Source organism: Gadus morhua, chromosome 18, assembly GCF_902167405.1.
Source record: "Gadus morhua chromosome 18, gadMor3.0, whole genome shotgun sequence".
Lineage (NCBI taxonomy): Eukaryota > Metazoa > Chordata > Actinopteri > Gadiformes > Gadidae > Gadus > Gadus morhua.
In genome coordinates this window covers 3980591-3993434 of record NC_044065.1, presented here as the reverse complement: position 1 = coordinate 3993434, position 12844 = coordinate 3980591, and the positions used below count along the sequence as shown (strand labels likewise).

Here is a 12844-nt window from a genome sequence, read left to right as displayed (position 1 = left end):
CCGGTTTCGAAGTATCTCCGTAAAGACGAAGCCAAGCGAAACCGGGTAGACCTGTAGAAACGCTGTAGTACAAAAGCCAGGCCCATAAGGGGCGCTGCTTCTGCTACAGAAATCCAGAAGGAAAATAAATAAGAAAAGAGGCGAGCATGCGCATAAAGGGTGAGACTCCGCGGGCTTAACAGTCATTGGCTAGAGGATCGAAGGGGGGGGGCGATGACGTCATGGTTTGCGGTTTCAGTCGGTTTCAGGCGTCCACACGAATCCAAAACGAAACCGGGTAGATTTGAAACCACCTCCGAGGGTGGTTTCAGAAGTTTGCGGTTTCGGTCAGCGGATTCGCCGGCTTCGTGTGGACGGAAGGCCGAACCGTACAAGACCTTTGCGGTTTCGCCATGAAATCGGCTTTGTGTGGGAGGGGCCTTAGTCTCCTTTAGGCTCTTTTAGTCTCCTTCCTAATATAGTCTTCATCGTGAAACCGGCAACCACCAATGGCCGTTTTAACCCTTACTTCCATCATGATGTTTATCCTGCTCTCAATCTCCTGAGGATCCTCTGAAGCGTGCTTAAGTGCTTTTGTCTGTTTGGGACTTTGATAAAAACCGCAAGGGGAGGAGCACTGGTGAATGACTTCTGGCCGAGAAGGAGATCGCGGTGGGGTGATCGACGTGGGACGTATCGGAAAGGGGAGGACCGACGAGGAGGCTGCAGTCGAACGAATCACGCGATGTCACCGAACGCATCTGCAGTCGATTGTCTTGTCAAGAAGATAAAAGAGACGTTTCCGAGAACAGCGGGAGGCTAATTCATATAGGAACTGCAGAGCAGGATTTGAAATGCGGAAGAAATGGCTTGAGGTTGTGTTCGCTCTGGTTCCATCGAGTTGAAATTCTGGAGATTAATTGTGGGGACACCAACCTGAAATACCGGGGGCCTTTTTGTGTAGTCTCTAAATCCCGCAAATGACATGGGATTTGGAGTCGGCTTAGCTCAGGAGGTAGAGCAGTTGCTAGTTCGGTCCCCAGCTCCTCCTAGCTGAATGTTGATGTGTCCCTGAGCAAGACATTTAACCCAAACTGCTCCTGACGATCTGGCTGTCACCATGCATGGTTGACTCTGCCGTCGGTGTGTCAATGTGTGTATGTAAGTCGCTTTGGATTAAAGTGTCTGCCAAAGGCCCTAATTGTAAATTGTAATTGTATTTGTAATTTAGATATCAATAACCAAACTCACGTTCAGATAACGGGCGTCCAACTCCACCTTCTTCTCCAGCTCGGTCAGCAGCTCGTTGTGGAACGACTTCAGCTGCAGAGACACAGAGAGGATTGGTTTTACATCGTGTCCCCCCGTGAACCGTCCCCTGGGGTGGTCCGTCCACGTAGACGACGCACACACACACACAGGCAGGCTGAGGTTAACCTCCGTGTGTGTGTGTGTGTTTGGGTTCTGGTTCTGGCTAAGTGCTCCTTGCGGGCCGTGGTGTAAACTCGCGGCGGGGGTTCACAGATGGTTCACCGAGGTGAGTCAGCAGTTCTTTTCGAATCCTTCAAACCCTGCTAGTCAGGAGAAGCAAAATGGCTGAACCAAAAGAGAGGGGAATGAGACGCTGACCACTGCAGAAATTCATGAAATTCTGTCATCAGAGGTCAGCAGGGGTCACGGCGGGGTCGAAGGGCCACGACGGAACGCGAATGTTGAATTGTGTTAATATACACTCAGCAGTATTGTTAGCTGGCTGTGTGTGTGTGTGTGTGTGGTCAGTCTGTGTGTGTATGTGTTTGTGCATGTTTGTGTGTGTGCGTGTGTCTGTGTGTGTGTGTGTGTGTGTGTGTGCGTGTTCTTGTGTGCATGTGTATGTGTGTGTGTGTGTGTGTGTGTGTGTGTGTGTGCTTGTTTGTGTGTTTGCTTGTGTATGCGTGTGTATCTGTATGTGTATGTGTCCGTGTGTGTGTGTGTGTGTGTGTGTGTGTGTGTGTGTGTGTGTGTGTGCTTGTTTGTGTGTTTGCTTGTGTGTGCGCGTGTGTGTGTGTGTGTGTGTGTGTGTGTGTGTGTGTGTGTGTGTGTGTGTGTGTGTGTGTGTGTGTGTGTGTGTGTGTGTGTGTGTGTGTGTGTGTGTCAAAAGAGCTGAGTTCACCCGGTGGTGAAATTGAAATGCCACGGTACACTACATTGGAATAATAGGGTCATGAAATTATTTTATGATTTTGAAACACACGGGCGCGACTGTTTGTCAAACCATACGTTTGACCGTACGTTTCCTTTTATATCCGATAACTGTACGTAACTCCTGGGATATTTATAGCATTTCTTTTTTATAAAAAAGAGGCTTAAGCCACTAAGTATAAGACTGTTTAAAACGTCCACTAACTGCCATGGCAACTGTCAAACTGCGGTACGTTTGGCCTACGAACACGGTTGGAACATGAGGTTTTGCAAACTATAATACTAATCCAAAACGATTATTATAAATATATATATATAGTGTAAATATACATGCAGCAGTACTGTGTGTGTGTGTGTGTGCGCGTGTGTGCGTGTGTGCGTGCGTGCGTGCGTGCGTTTGTGTGTGTGTGCTTGTGTGGGCGGGAGGTTCAGTGCATGTGTGCTTGTGCGTGCGTGCGCGTGTTCAGTGTGTGTGTGTGTTTCGGAAGGGCGAACACAAGGTTTTAAAAACTGAAACACTAATCCAAAACGTTCTTCTCAATTCTTTTCAGAATAAAAGCAGCCCCTAGCTCCCAGCGTGTCCTCCGTGGGGGGGGGGGGGGGGGGGGGGGGGGGGGGGGGGTCTCACCATCTCCTCGAGCTGGATCTGGATCTGTCGGTGGACCTCGGCCATCTGGAAGAGCACCTCCCCTGGGGACAGAAGAAGAGCGTCAGGCCACGGGCGGGCAGCGGCGGGGGTGTGTGGGACTGGCGTAGATTAAACACCTTCCCCCCACGGCGCCCATTGGAAAGCAATAAGTGAGCGTGCGGACGGAGCATGCAGCCAATCACGGATGACGGACAGGTGAGCGGACCACAGGTGGAGGGAGGGAGGGGGAGGGGAGGGTGGGGGGGGGGGGGGCGGGGGGGCGAGGCGAGATGGACAGGATGGAACAGCTGTCTCGTCACGAAGCGCTCCTCCAAAATAAAAGCATAGACAGAAATCAATAAAATAAAGAACGTACAGAAAGCAGAAGGAGGTTATCTGATCAAAGTCATTCCCTGTCAGTTGTCTATATCCACACACAACTGAAGAAACGATTTTAGCCGTAGCTAGGATTATAAAAATAATATTTAGTTGTTGTTGTAAAAAAAATAATGTAGATAAATATAGATATATAATATCTATATAGAGATATGTATAAGGTGTATAGGGAACTGAGTTGTAAAGCAAATCGGCTTTCTGTCTAACTTATCGTAGGACATAACAGGGAGATGTATCAACAAATGAAAAAAACAGCCGATAAATAGGGTCACAACGTGAACCGAGAAATGAATAAAAACGTTATCAAAACAGTAAATAATGCGTCATGCAGCCAGTGGGAAGAGATACCTACATGCTGCCTCCTCTGAATATGCAATGCATTGTGGGGGAAAAACAAGGAACAACAAAAGAGCTAGTTTGAGCCAGTAGCAGAGAGAAAGTGAGAGAAAGAGAAAGAGAGAGAGAGAACAAAAGAGAGCAAGAACAAGAGAGAGAGAGAAAAAGTTAGAGATAGAGAGAGAGAGAGAGAGAGAGACAGAGAGAGAGAGAGAGAGAGAGAGAGAGAGAGAGAGAGAGAGAGAGAGAGAGAGAGAAAGAGAGAGAGAGCCCTGTCGAAATGGGTCTCTCTCACTCAAGTCAAATCAACCTAAAAAAAAACCTCCGCCCACACCACCTTTGCTCTGCCCCCCCCGCTACAAGAATGACGCACACAATGGGCTCACACAGACACACAGTTCAATTTCCCACCTAATCAAAACAAAACACCTCAACTCCATCCCGCTATCAACCCGCCCACCTGCATGGAAAAACTTAATATTTAGCTTTGTACGTTTCGGGTGAAAAATCAAACACGCACACGCACACACACGCACACACACACACACACACACACACACACACACACACACACACACACACACACACACACACACACACCAACGCACATGTACACACACACGTACGCACACAATGCACATGTACGTTGTGTGCACACACCAACACACACACACACACACACACACACACACACACACACACACACACACACACACACACACACACACACACACACACACGTACCTGCACACACACTTACACACAAACACTGTTTCCGGCCCTTTTGCTGCGGATTCAGATGCGTCACAGCAGTGCGTGTACCTTGAGCGTTAATTGCCATCTCATGAATCACTTAATGGGCCCCTTCCTCTCCAATGAGCCCTTTGACGTCCATTAGCCAGCCTTCGTGTCGCTAGCCTCCGGTCTAATGGCCGCCGACAGCGGGTAATGCGTGTTGGTCTGGCGGCGCCCATGGGGAACAGAGCGCCGAGTGTGTGTGTGAGCGGGCACGGCCTTGGAACCGAGACAGGGTCCGGAGTGTCTTATCCTAGCTATCCGTGTTGTATACGGGGAACGGGTCAACCTAGCGATTGGAAGTGCTTGGCACTTGGTTCTATGGACATCCTTACTGTACCGACTGAGATATATTGTGGTTTCTCTTTCTTCTGACAAACAAACTTATTGTAAGTCGCTTTGGATAAAAAGCCTCTGCTAAATGCCATAAATGTAAATGAGTGGGCACACTTTAAAAGAACTAAAACAGAGAAGAGCAGGGAGTCACCTGAACGACTTGGTCGTGTGTTTCTGTGTTTCTGTGCATGCGTGAGTGAATCAGCAATTGATGGAGGCGAGTGTGAGGATCTATACATTGTTGTGTAGGGTAGTGGTCTCCCCCACCCCGCCTCAACTCGTTCTAAATGCGCAGACGGACAGTGAGTTGGACATACGACAGTCATATAGGTGTGTGTGTATATGGAGGGAGACGGTGATTTAAGGGGTGAGGAAACATAATTGAGCAGCACACTTAAACACTTAGAAAAGAGACAAGGAAGCGCACTTTAAAACCATGCTCCCTCATAGTTAAATGCCTGCATGTCATCCGCAACAACAATACACACACAGACTCACACGCACGTGCACGTGCACGCATACACAGAAACACACACAGACACACACCTGGCCCGTACCTCTGCGTGAGACCAGAGTGAAGGCAGCTATAACAGTTTATGGGGGAACTGTCTTTGGATGCTGAAAGGCATGATGGGTAGAAACTAAGGCCGACAAATATGGTCACTTCCTGTTGCTGCACTGACTTTTATAGGGTGCTCACCCCTTGCGCTCTCTCTCCCCCTCCTCTTTCTTTCTCCTCTCTTTATCTCTCACACACACACACACACACACACACACACCCACACAAACACACACACACACACACACACAAACACACAGCTCTTTAGGAAACATGTGATGCTCTGACGTATCAGAGCATCACATGTTTCCTAAAGGCATCCCTTCAGAAATGTGTGAAGATACACCGAGCGAGAAACGATGTTAGCGTGGGGAAAGCGTCACAGACTCCTACGCACGCTCCAACACACCACACTAACACAGACACACGCACGCACACACACACTCTTCTTCTACACCTTCATCGTCATTCCCCCATAGACCTCGTCCATGTTTCTCCACAACCTTGTAACCGCCATTCCCACCCCCACTGAAGGCTCTCAGAACAACACAGCAACACGCACGGGAAGCCATCGCAAGCTGCGCAACGCTAAAGAGAAGTCTCATCGCACCGCACGGTAACGAATAACTTTAGCTCCCACTTTTTATTCGGGCGGCTGTAGTTCTGCTGACGACCCGGCTTATCCCAGACTGCCACCGTGCAACGCGACGCAGAATATATCACACTGTGGCACAGCAGGTCCATAAGCCGCTTACTATTTAATCACCTCAGATAACCTCGGCAAAGCCTGGTGTGGGAAGCCCATTGTTTTATTGTTGGGAGCCAGGGCCCTGTGTCTGTGGTCTGCGTGGTTTGATGTGCACAGAAGCGGCTGCGTCAGCAAGCCACCTCCGATGTGCCTCGTTTATTAATTAGCTGCCATTTTGTGGCCAAGATTGTGGACTTTTCTTCCACCGGTGCGCATTAGCAATTTTCACATTAAAACGAAGGGCTCACCTCGTTAATATGAATAAGTACGCGGTGTACGTGCGTGAGGGAGGGGGAATGGGTGTGAAGGCGTCAGGGGAGCTGGAGAGTTTAGCTCTGAAAACAATGATCAACAATATGGCTGCCAGTGCCTAGGCCGGACAAGGTCCAGCAGTAAGCTTAATCAGAGATTAAAAAACGAGTTATTATTGCTGAAGGTAAGTAACTAACAAGAACACACTCTAACAAAATAAGGCAGATTGAAAAATAATTCCGGGGAATTATTCCGGTTGAAAAATGTTGTAAAAAACAATCTACTTGTAGTTTATTTTGTCCTCTGAAGAAACTTAACCTCAACCGACCAAAAACGCTTACAAAGCGTTCTTTACTGTATTATGGGATGGCCTTGGCAGCTCTAGTCTCTCACAGAAGGCTCAGGGGACGGTCAGCTTAAGGTACAAGAGGGGGATTTGTTCTGCACAAAGTCACTGCGTTTTTAAGTCCAAAAAACGCTGGATTGTTGTTCGATTTCTTCAAGGACTCTTGAAGGAGGTGGAGAGGCTTTTCTCTCCGACTCACTTCACTTTAGCGATCCCCCACGAATGAACCGCAAAAAGGTACATTCCCCGTACATCAGAGAAAGGAACACGGCTCAATCCACGACCTCATTCTGACGTCTTCAGTCACACATCGGGTGGAAGGGAGGGAAAATGAATCCCTGGGAGGATGATTCGAAGCTACATAAGGGAAGATCGATGGCATTGACCAGTGCTACATAACCATTAGTGTGTGTGTGGGGGGTACAACAGAGATTGATTATCATTGGCTGCGGCTGGACACGGCAGAGAATGAGAGAGAGAGTGAGACAGAGAGGGAGTGGGAGAGTGTCAAAACTATCACTCTAGAGTCTGAGAGGGAGAGATAAAGAGAAGAGGAGAGAGAGAGAGAGAAGAGAGAGAGAGAGAGAGAGAGAGAGAGAGAGAGAGAGAGAGAGAGAGAGAGAGAGAGAGAGAGAGAGAGGAGAGAGAGAGAGAGAGAGAGAGAGAGAGAGAGAGAGAGAGAGAGAGAGGGAGAGAGAGAGAGAGAGAGAGAGAGAGAGAGAGAGAGAGAGAGAGAGAGAGAGAGAGAGAGAGAGAGAGAGAGAGAGAGAGGGAGAGAGATAAAGAGAAGAGGAGAGAGAGAGAGAGAGAGAGAGAGAGAGAGAGAGAGAGAGAGAGAGAGAGAGAGAGAGAGAGAGAGAGAGAGAGAGAGAGGGAGGGGGGAGAGAGAGAGAGAGAGAGAGAGAGAGAGAGAGAGAGAGAGAGAGAGAGAGAGAGGGAAGGAGAGAGAGAGAGAGAGAGAGAGAGAGAGATAAAGAGGAGAGAGAGAGAGAGAGAGAGAGAGAGAGAGAGAGAGAGAGAGAGAGAGAGAGAGAGAGAGAGAGAGAGAGAGAGAGAGAGATGTTTTTTATTTAAGACAGCCTCTTCAAAAGAAAACCTGTCGTCAGTGAACTGCTGAGGACCAAAACAAAGCAATTATGAGGATTTGCATTCTCGAACCCGTCTCCCGCCTGTCAAAGCCCTTCAAAGAGACCGTCTGGGCGAGCGAGTCCACCCCGGGTGACCTGAGGTGAGCCGGTCCGGTTTAATCTCGGCTGCTGCCCCTGATCCACGGCCATCACCAGCACCACTAAGTCACCGCCTGGCAGCCGCTCAACGCCAAGGACGGTGCGACAACTCAAGGACACCGAGAGGCTGAGGAGTCCAGCGGCTTCTCATCAACACTTCAGTCCTCCTCACGCCAGGTGCACTGCAGTCGAACCGGACAACAAGACAAATATAGATCTAGATCTAGATCTATATCCATAGATATATACACAGCCACACTCACTGGGGCCGTGAATCGAACTGAACAAAACAAATGTGTTAGCACTGTTTTTGTTGAGGGGCAAATGTACTTTGTGATTACAGATATGATGATGAAGAGGATGAAGGAGCAGGAAGGAGGCAGCGGGGATCGAACCCAGAACCCTTGGGCAGGAATCAGAACACCCTATCCACGACGACCACGGGCACGCCACCCCGTGTCCCGCTCCCGCTCCCCCACGTTGGTGTCAGGGGGTCAGCGCGGAGGGTCGGTTGTGATCCCACTTTGAAGCGTGGGAGGTCCGCGAGTGAGGGACAGGAAGCACAGCGACAGGGACGGAGGCATCAGTGCAGTGGACGAGGCAGGGGTAAGGGGGGGGGTTGATGTGGCGCGCCGCTTGGGGGTCCGGGCTCTGACGCGAGCGGCGTTGGCGTGATTAATGTTGTCCTGCGAGCGAGGTCCGAGAGAACGCCCACACTGGGCGGCCCGCCCTTTGATTTCTGTCCTCGCTGAACTCTGTCGCTCTCTCCCTCCGGTGCCTCCACCCCCTTCCCTCTGAGGGGTTCACTCTGAGGCGGCTGGCGGTTTTTCCTGCAGTGGCTGTTGTTGTTGTTGTTTTTGCTCGGTTCTGCGGCCCCCCCACGGGGGACGCTGTGAGGCGAAGGGAAGGGGGGCCAATTTATCCACGCGCAGTGTGCTGTATCGCGGCCAGGACAGAGGCCACCTCTGTCTCGCCCTCCGCCCACCAGTCAGACGGTAATGAGCAGGTACCTGCACCCCCCCCCCCGATCCCCTCACACACGCACACGCACACGCACACACACACACACACACACACACACACACACACACGCACACACACGCACCACTCACGTCCTCCCCCTCACTGCCACAGTGTTCCAGCTGCAGTCCTTGAAGCAGCATCATAGTGGGACGGCCACATAGAGAGACGAATAGAAAATGGGCACCGGGCTTGTGGGCCATGTTGACTACCTCAATTAAGGCCATTAAATAACCACATCAGTCCTCCATCACGGCCGAGGCATCCTGCACCAAACCATCTAACTATTTCATTCGGGAGGCCCTGCCTTTCTATATGTACACTCCCTGTCTGTTGACCATGTACGTCCAATACTAAGGTCCCCCCACACTAAGACCCCCACATACACACTCTGGTCCGCGCATACACACACGCTAAGACCCCCACATCGACACACACACTCTAAGGTCCCCAATAATGCATCTACTGCCAGGCATATAAATATTGATCCACTTAACAATACTCTCGCCCTTTCAACACACACACACACACACACACACGAACACACACACACACACACACACACACACACACACACACACACACACACACACGCGCGCGCGTGCACACTCACACACAAACACTCTCCCCTTCTGTTCTCTGAGGGTTGAGCACATCTCTGTATGACATCCATCTCATTTATAAATACATTTAGGGGTTGATCCAAATGACCAGATTTGGGGTCCAGAAAGCAATTACCCTTTAGCTAATGAATGTTTGACGCCGCAATATTTAGAGGGACGCTGTTATGCGTGTATCTGTGTTCCAGTGAACGCTTACGTGGGCCCCACCCACGAATGGTGTCTCCCTATGGGAGTCCTACTTCTGCGGAGAGCAGGTCTAGTCTCCCTATAAGGACTTTGATGGATGTAAGTATCTCTCTGCAAAGAAGCGCCTTATTTCTAGAACTTAAATCAACCTAATACATAAACCAACCCGATTGTTTGTTCCACTTCAGCCAGTGGGGCATCTGTCATTGGAACATTTGAGCTGGGGTAGTTTTACCCGACGCTTCGTACGGAGGTCAGGTGAGGCAATGCTCCCACTGCTAATGGACAAAGCAACAGAACAATCTTACAATAACAAAACAACCTTGAGCTCAAGATATTGAATCCTCTGCCTAGTGTTGTGTTTCTCTAGTGTGCCTGGCTGCCTTTGCTGCGTGCTTCGACAGCAACAGCAGACTCTCCGCTTGATGGACAACGGATGCCAGCGGAGCCCTTATAAGGCTTGTCGAATGGGAGGCTCGGAGGGGAACTGCACCGCCGTCGTATCATTTCCTCCCACTCTCGCAATCTCGCTCTCCCTCCAGTCCCTTTTATTGTGGTTTGGCCATGTCCATATATAGAAACGGAAGTCTGGGGAACGCGTTTTTCTACGCAGACGCGTGACATCACCTGCACACCACTTGGATGACGATGGGCCACGGGCAGCCCATTCTCCTCTTCCTCCTCCTCCTCCTCCTCCTCCTCCTCCTCCTCGTCCTCCTCCTCCTCCTCCTCCCTCAACCTCCTCCCTTTCCTCCACCTCTATCCTCAATCCTCCTCCTCCTCCGGCTCCCTCTCCTCCGCCTCCCATCCTCCTCCTACTCCCCCTCCCTCTCCATCCTGCTCCCCCCCCCCTCCCCCCCCCTCCCTCTCCTCCAGAGGGGCTCAGCCATTGGTCTATTGTTAGAGCCGCACAGTGGCGGCGTGCGCGTCCCTCACAGGGCTGCCGGAGCTCCCACATCACCGTGGGGGTGTGTGATGAGATAATAAAGGAGGGGGGAGAGGGTGAGGGAGAGGGTGTGTGGGGGGGGGGGGGGGGGGGGGGGGGGGGGAGGAGGGAGACACTCTAGCTTCTGCAGCAGCTGAACGTTAGGATGCTGCTCTGAGAGAGAGAGAGAAAGAGAAAGAGAGAGAAAGAGAAAGAGAGAGAGAGAGAGAGAGAGAGAGAGAAGAGAGAGAGAGAGAGCGCGAGAGAGAGAGCGCGCGAGAGAGAGAGAGAGAGAGAGAGAGAGAGAGAGAGAGAGAGAGAGAGAGAGAGAGAGAGAGAGAGAGAGAGAGAGAGAGAGAGAGAGAGAGAGAGAGAGAAGGAGACGGAGAGACGGAGAGACAGGGAGACTTCACTTGAAGTCCATCCAATCTTTCATTGCACCAGAATCTCTTTATATATATTTTGTGCCTTTTCGTTTTTTTATGTATTATGTACAGGCTAAAGATAGCAGGGCTGCCTTGTACCACAGCATTGCTACACGTCTGCGAATGTCTTCGTTTTAAGAACAGTGGTGGGTTGATCTGCCAAGCTGCCTTCACTGCAGCAGAATTAACTCGATTTGATTCTAACTAAAGCGACAATTTGTCCCGTAAACACGTTTGGCTTGTGTGGGTGCTCTCGCGTAGAGTGTGTGATCATCACAGGCAACAATTAAAGTCTTTGCTCGTGGTCCCAGCGCAGAGTAAAGTGGCAGAACTGGGTTATGTGCTTCGCTCCAGGCTACGCATATATTCTGTAAGGTATGCCAGCTATGATCACAATGCTACAAGGCATTCTTTCTAGGATGAACAAGAAGCTATACTACACTGCACACATACACAAACACACACACGCACGCACACACACACTACACCCCTAGGGTTGATTTTTAATATCTACTTCTTGAAGATTGAAACCAATTGCTGAATCACTTCGAACAGGAATTCGAGAATATGCCTTGTGTTGAAATGATTGCCCTGAAGAAAAGGCCGGAATAGAATCACATAAAAACAGCTCCAGGGAGCGAGTACAACGGGCTCGTTGACCAGGAGATTAACTAGTGTTTGGCCAATACAAATGGTAAAATGGAGATGAGCGCTATGTCATATAATGTTTCCCTGGAGGCATTAACGAGAATAAATTGTGTGGAATGCATTAAAAAATTATAACGCAACACCCTTGAAAAAAACACATTATAATGGGAATGTTAACGGGATGGAATTATGCATCTCCCCCTTGTTCCGAATCTGCTTTTCAGATTACTAGCGGCAATGCCTTTTTGCAGGGAGCTCCTCGATTCCATTCACGTGGGGAGCAGGTGAAGGCCTTGCTCCGGTGCAGCTCCTGAACAGATGCTTCTTCGGGTTTGATTAACATGTCTTGGGGCACGATTTAATCATACTAAAAAAAGTTATTCATTTGAATTACTAGCGTTCTATAATTGCCGATACTTCTAGACGATAGATAAGTGCTTTGAGAAAGCCTTGCACATAATAATATAATATCTTTGACGCCATAAAATATAACAAGCATATTGATGGGGATTAAGTGTTTATTTGCGTGAGTCAACATATCACCTCTTAAAGATTAGAGTGATATCCACTCAAAGCAACAAAACTCCCAAATGACATCATCCGCCAAATTGAACCTCTGCTTATTTGAACCTCTGCTTAATTGAACCTCTGCTTAATTGAACCTCTGCTTAATTGAACCTCTGCTTAATTGAACCTCTGCTTAATTGAACCTCTGCTTAATTGAACCTCTGCTTAATTGAACTTCCGCTTAATTGCACCCCTCTCCCCAGCTCTCTCCCTCTGCCCTCCCCCTACACCCCTCAGACCCCCGCTGGATCCCACCAGGGTCAACGTGACAACAACCAGTCTGAACGGGAGACGTCGGGCCCCTGTCTGTCCGTCTTGCTGGGCTGAGTCGGGAGTGAGGCTGTGAGTTGCTGGGGATGAGCCTGGAGTGTCTCCTTGGTTGACACCCGGCTCTGCCCCGCTGGGACAGACCAGACCAGTCGGGGGTCAAAGGTGTCGCTGGGAAGCTTTTACGTACACAATTTCTGTTCTGTAACAGAGTTGGGCTTGGCAGAGTTCTCTCCGCCAGTTGTCTGTTTTTTATGTAAAAACTGAGCTGATGAATCATCCACGATTAATTCGTGACGCGCGTACGAAGCCCAGCACCACCGTTTTGCCCTTTCAGCGATGGTAAATAAAGAGAGAGAAAATTAGCAATGAGGACCAAATGTCAACATCACCGCAGAGAG

At 49.8% G+C, this 12844-nt stretch overlaps 1 protein-coding gene across 3 annotated transcripts in view; it reads right to left on the bottom strand.

The window, feature by feature from the left end:
• Positions 1-12844, bottom strand: part of LOC115530625 (brain-specific angiogenesis inhibitor 1-associated protein 2) — a 35650-nt gene that overhangs the window by 775 nt on the left and 22031 nt on the right. For 2 of the 3 annotated variants that reach the window (XM_030339285.1, XM_030339284.1), the window contains 2 exons: positions 2789-2850; positions 1231-1302 (listed from right to left, as the gene is read on the bottom strand). In XM_030339285.1, the coding sequence (XP_030195145.1) occupies positions 1231-1302; positions 2789-2850 (134 nt within the window). Of the gene's footprint in view, positions 1-1230; positions 1303-2788; positions 2851-3536; positions 3549-12844 lie in introns of all 3 variants that reach the window. The other variant, XM_030339283.1, reaches the window with a different exon arrangement.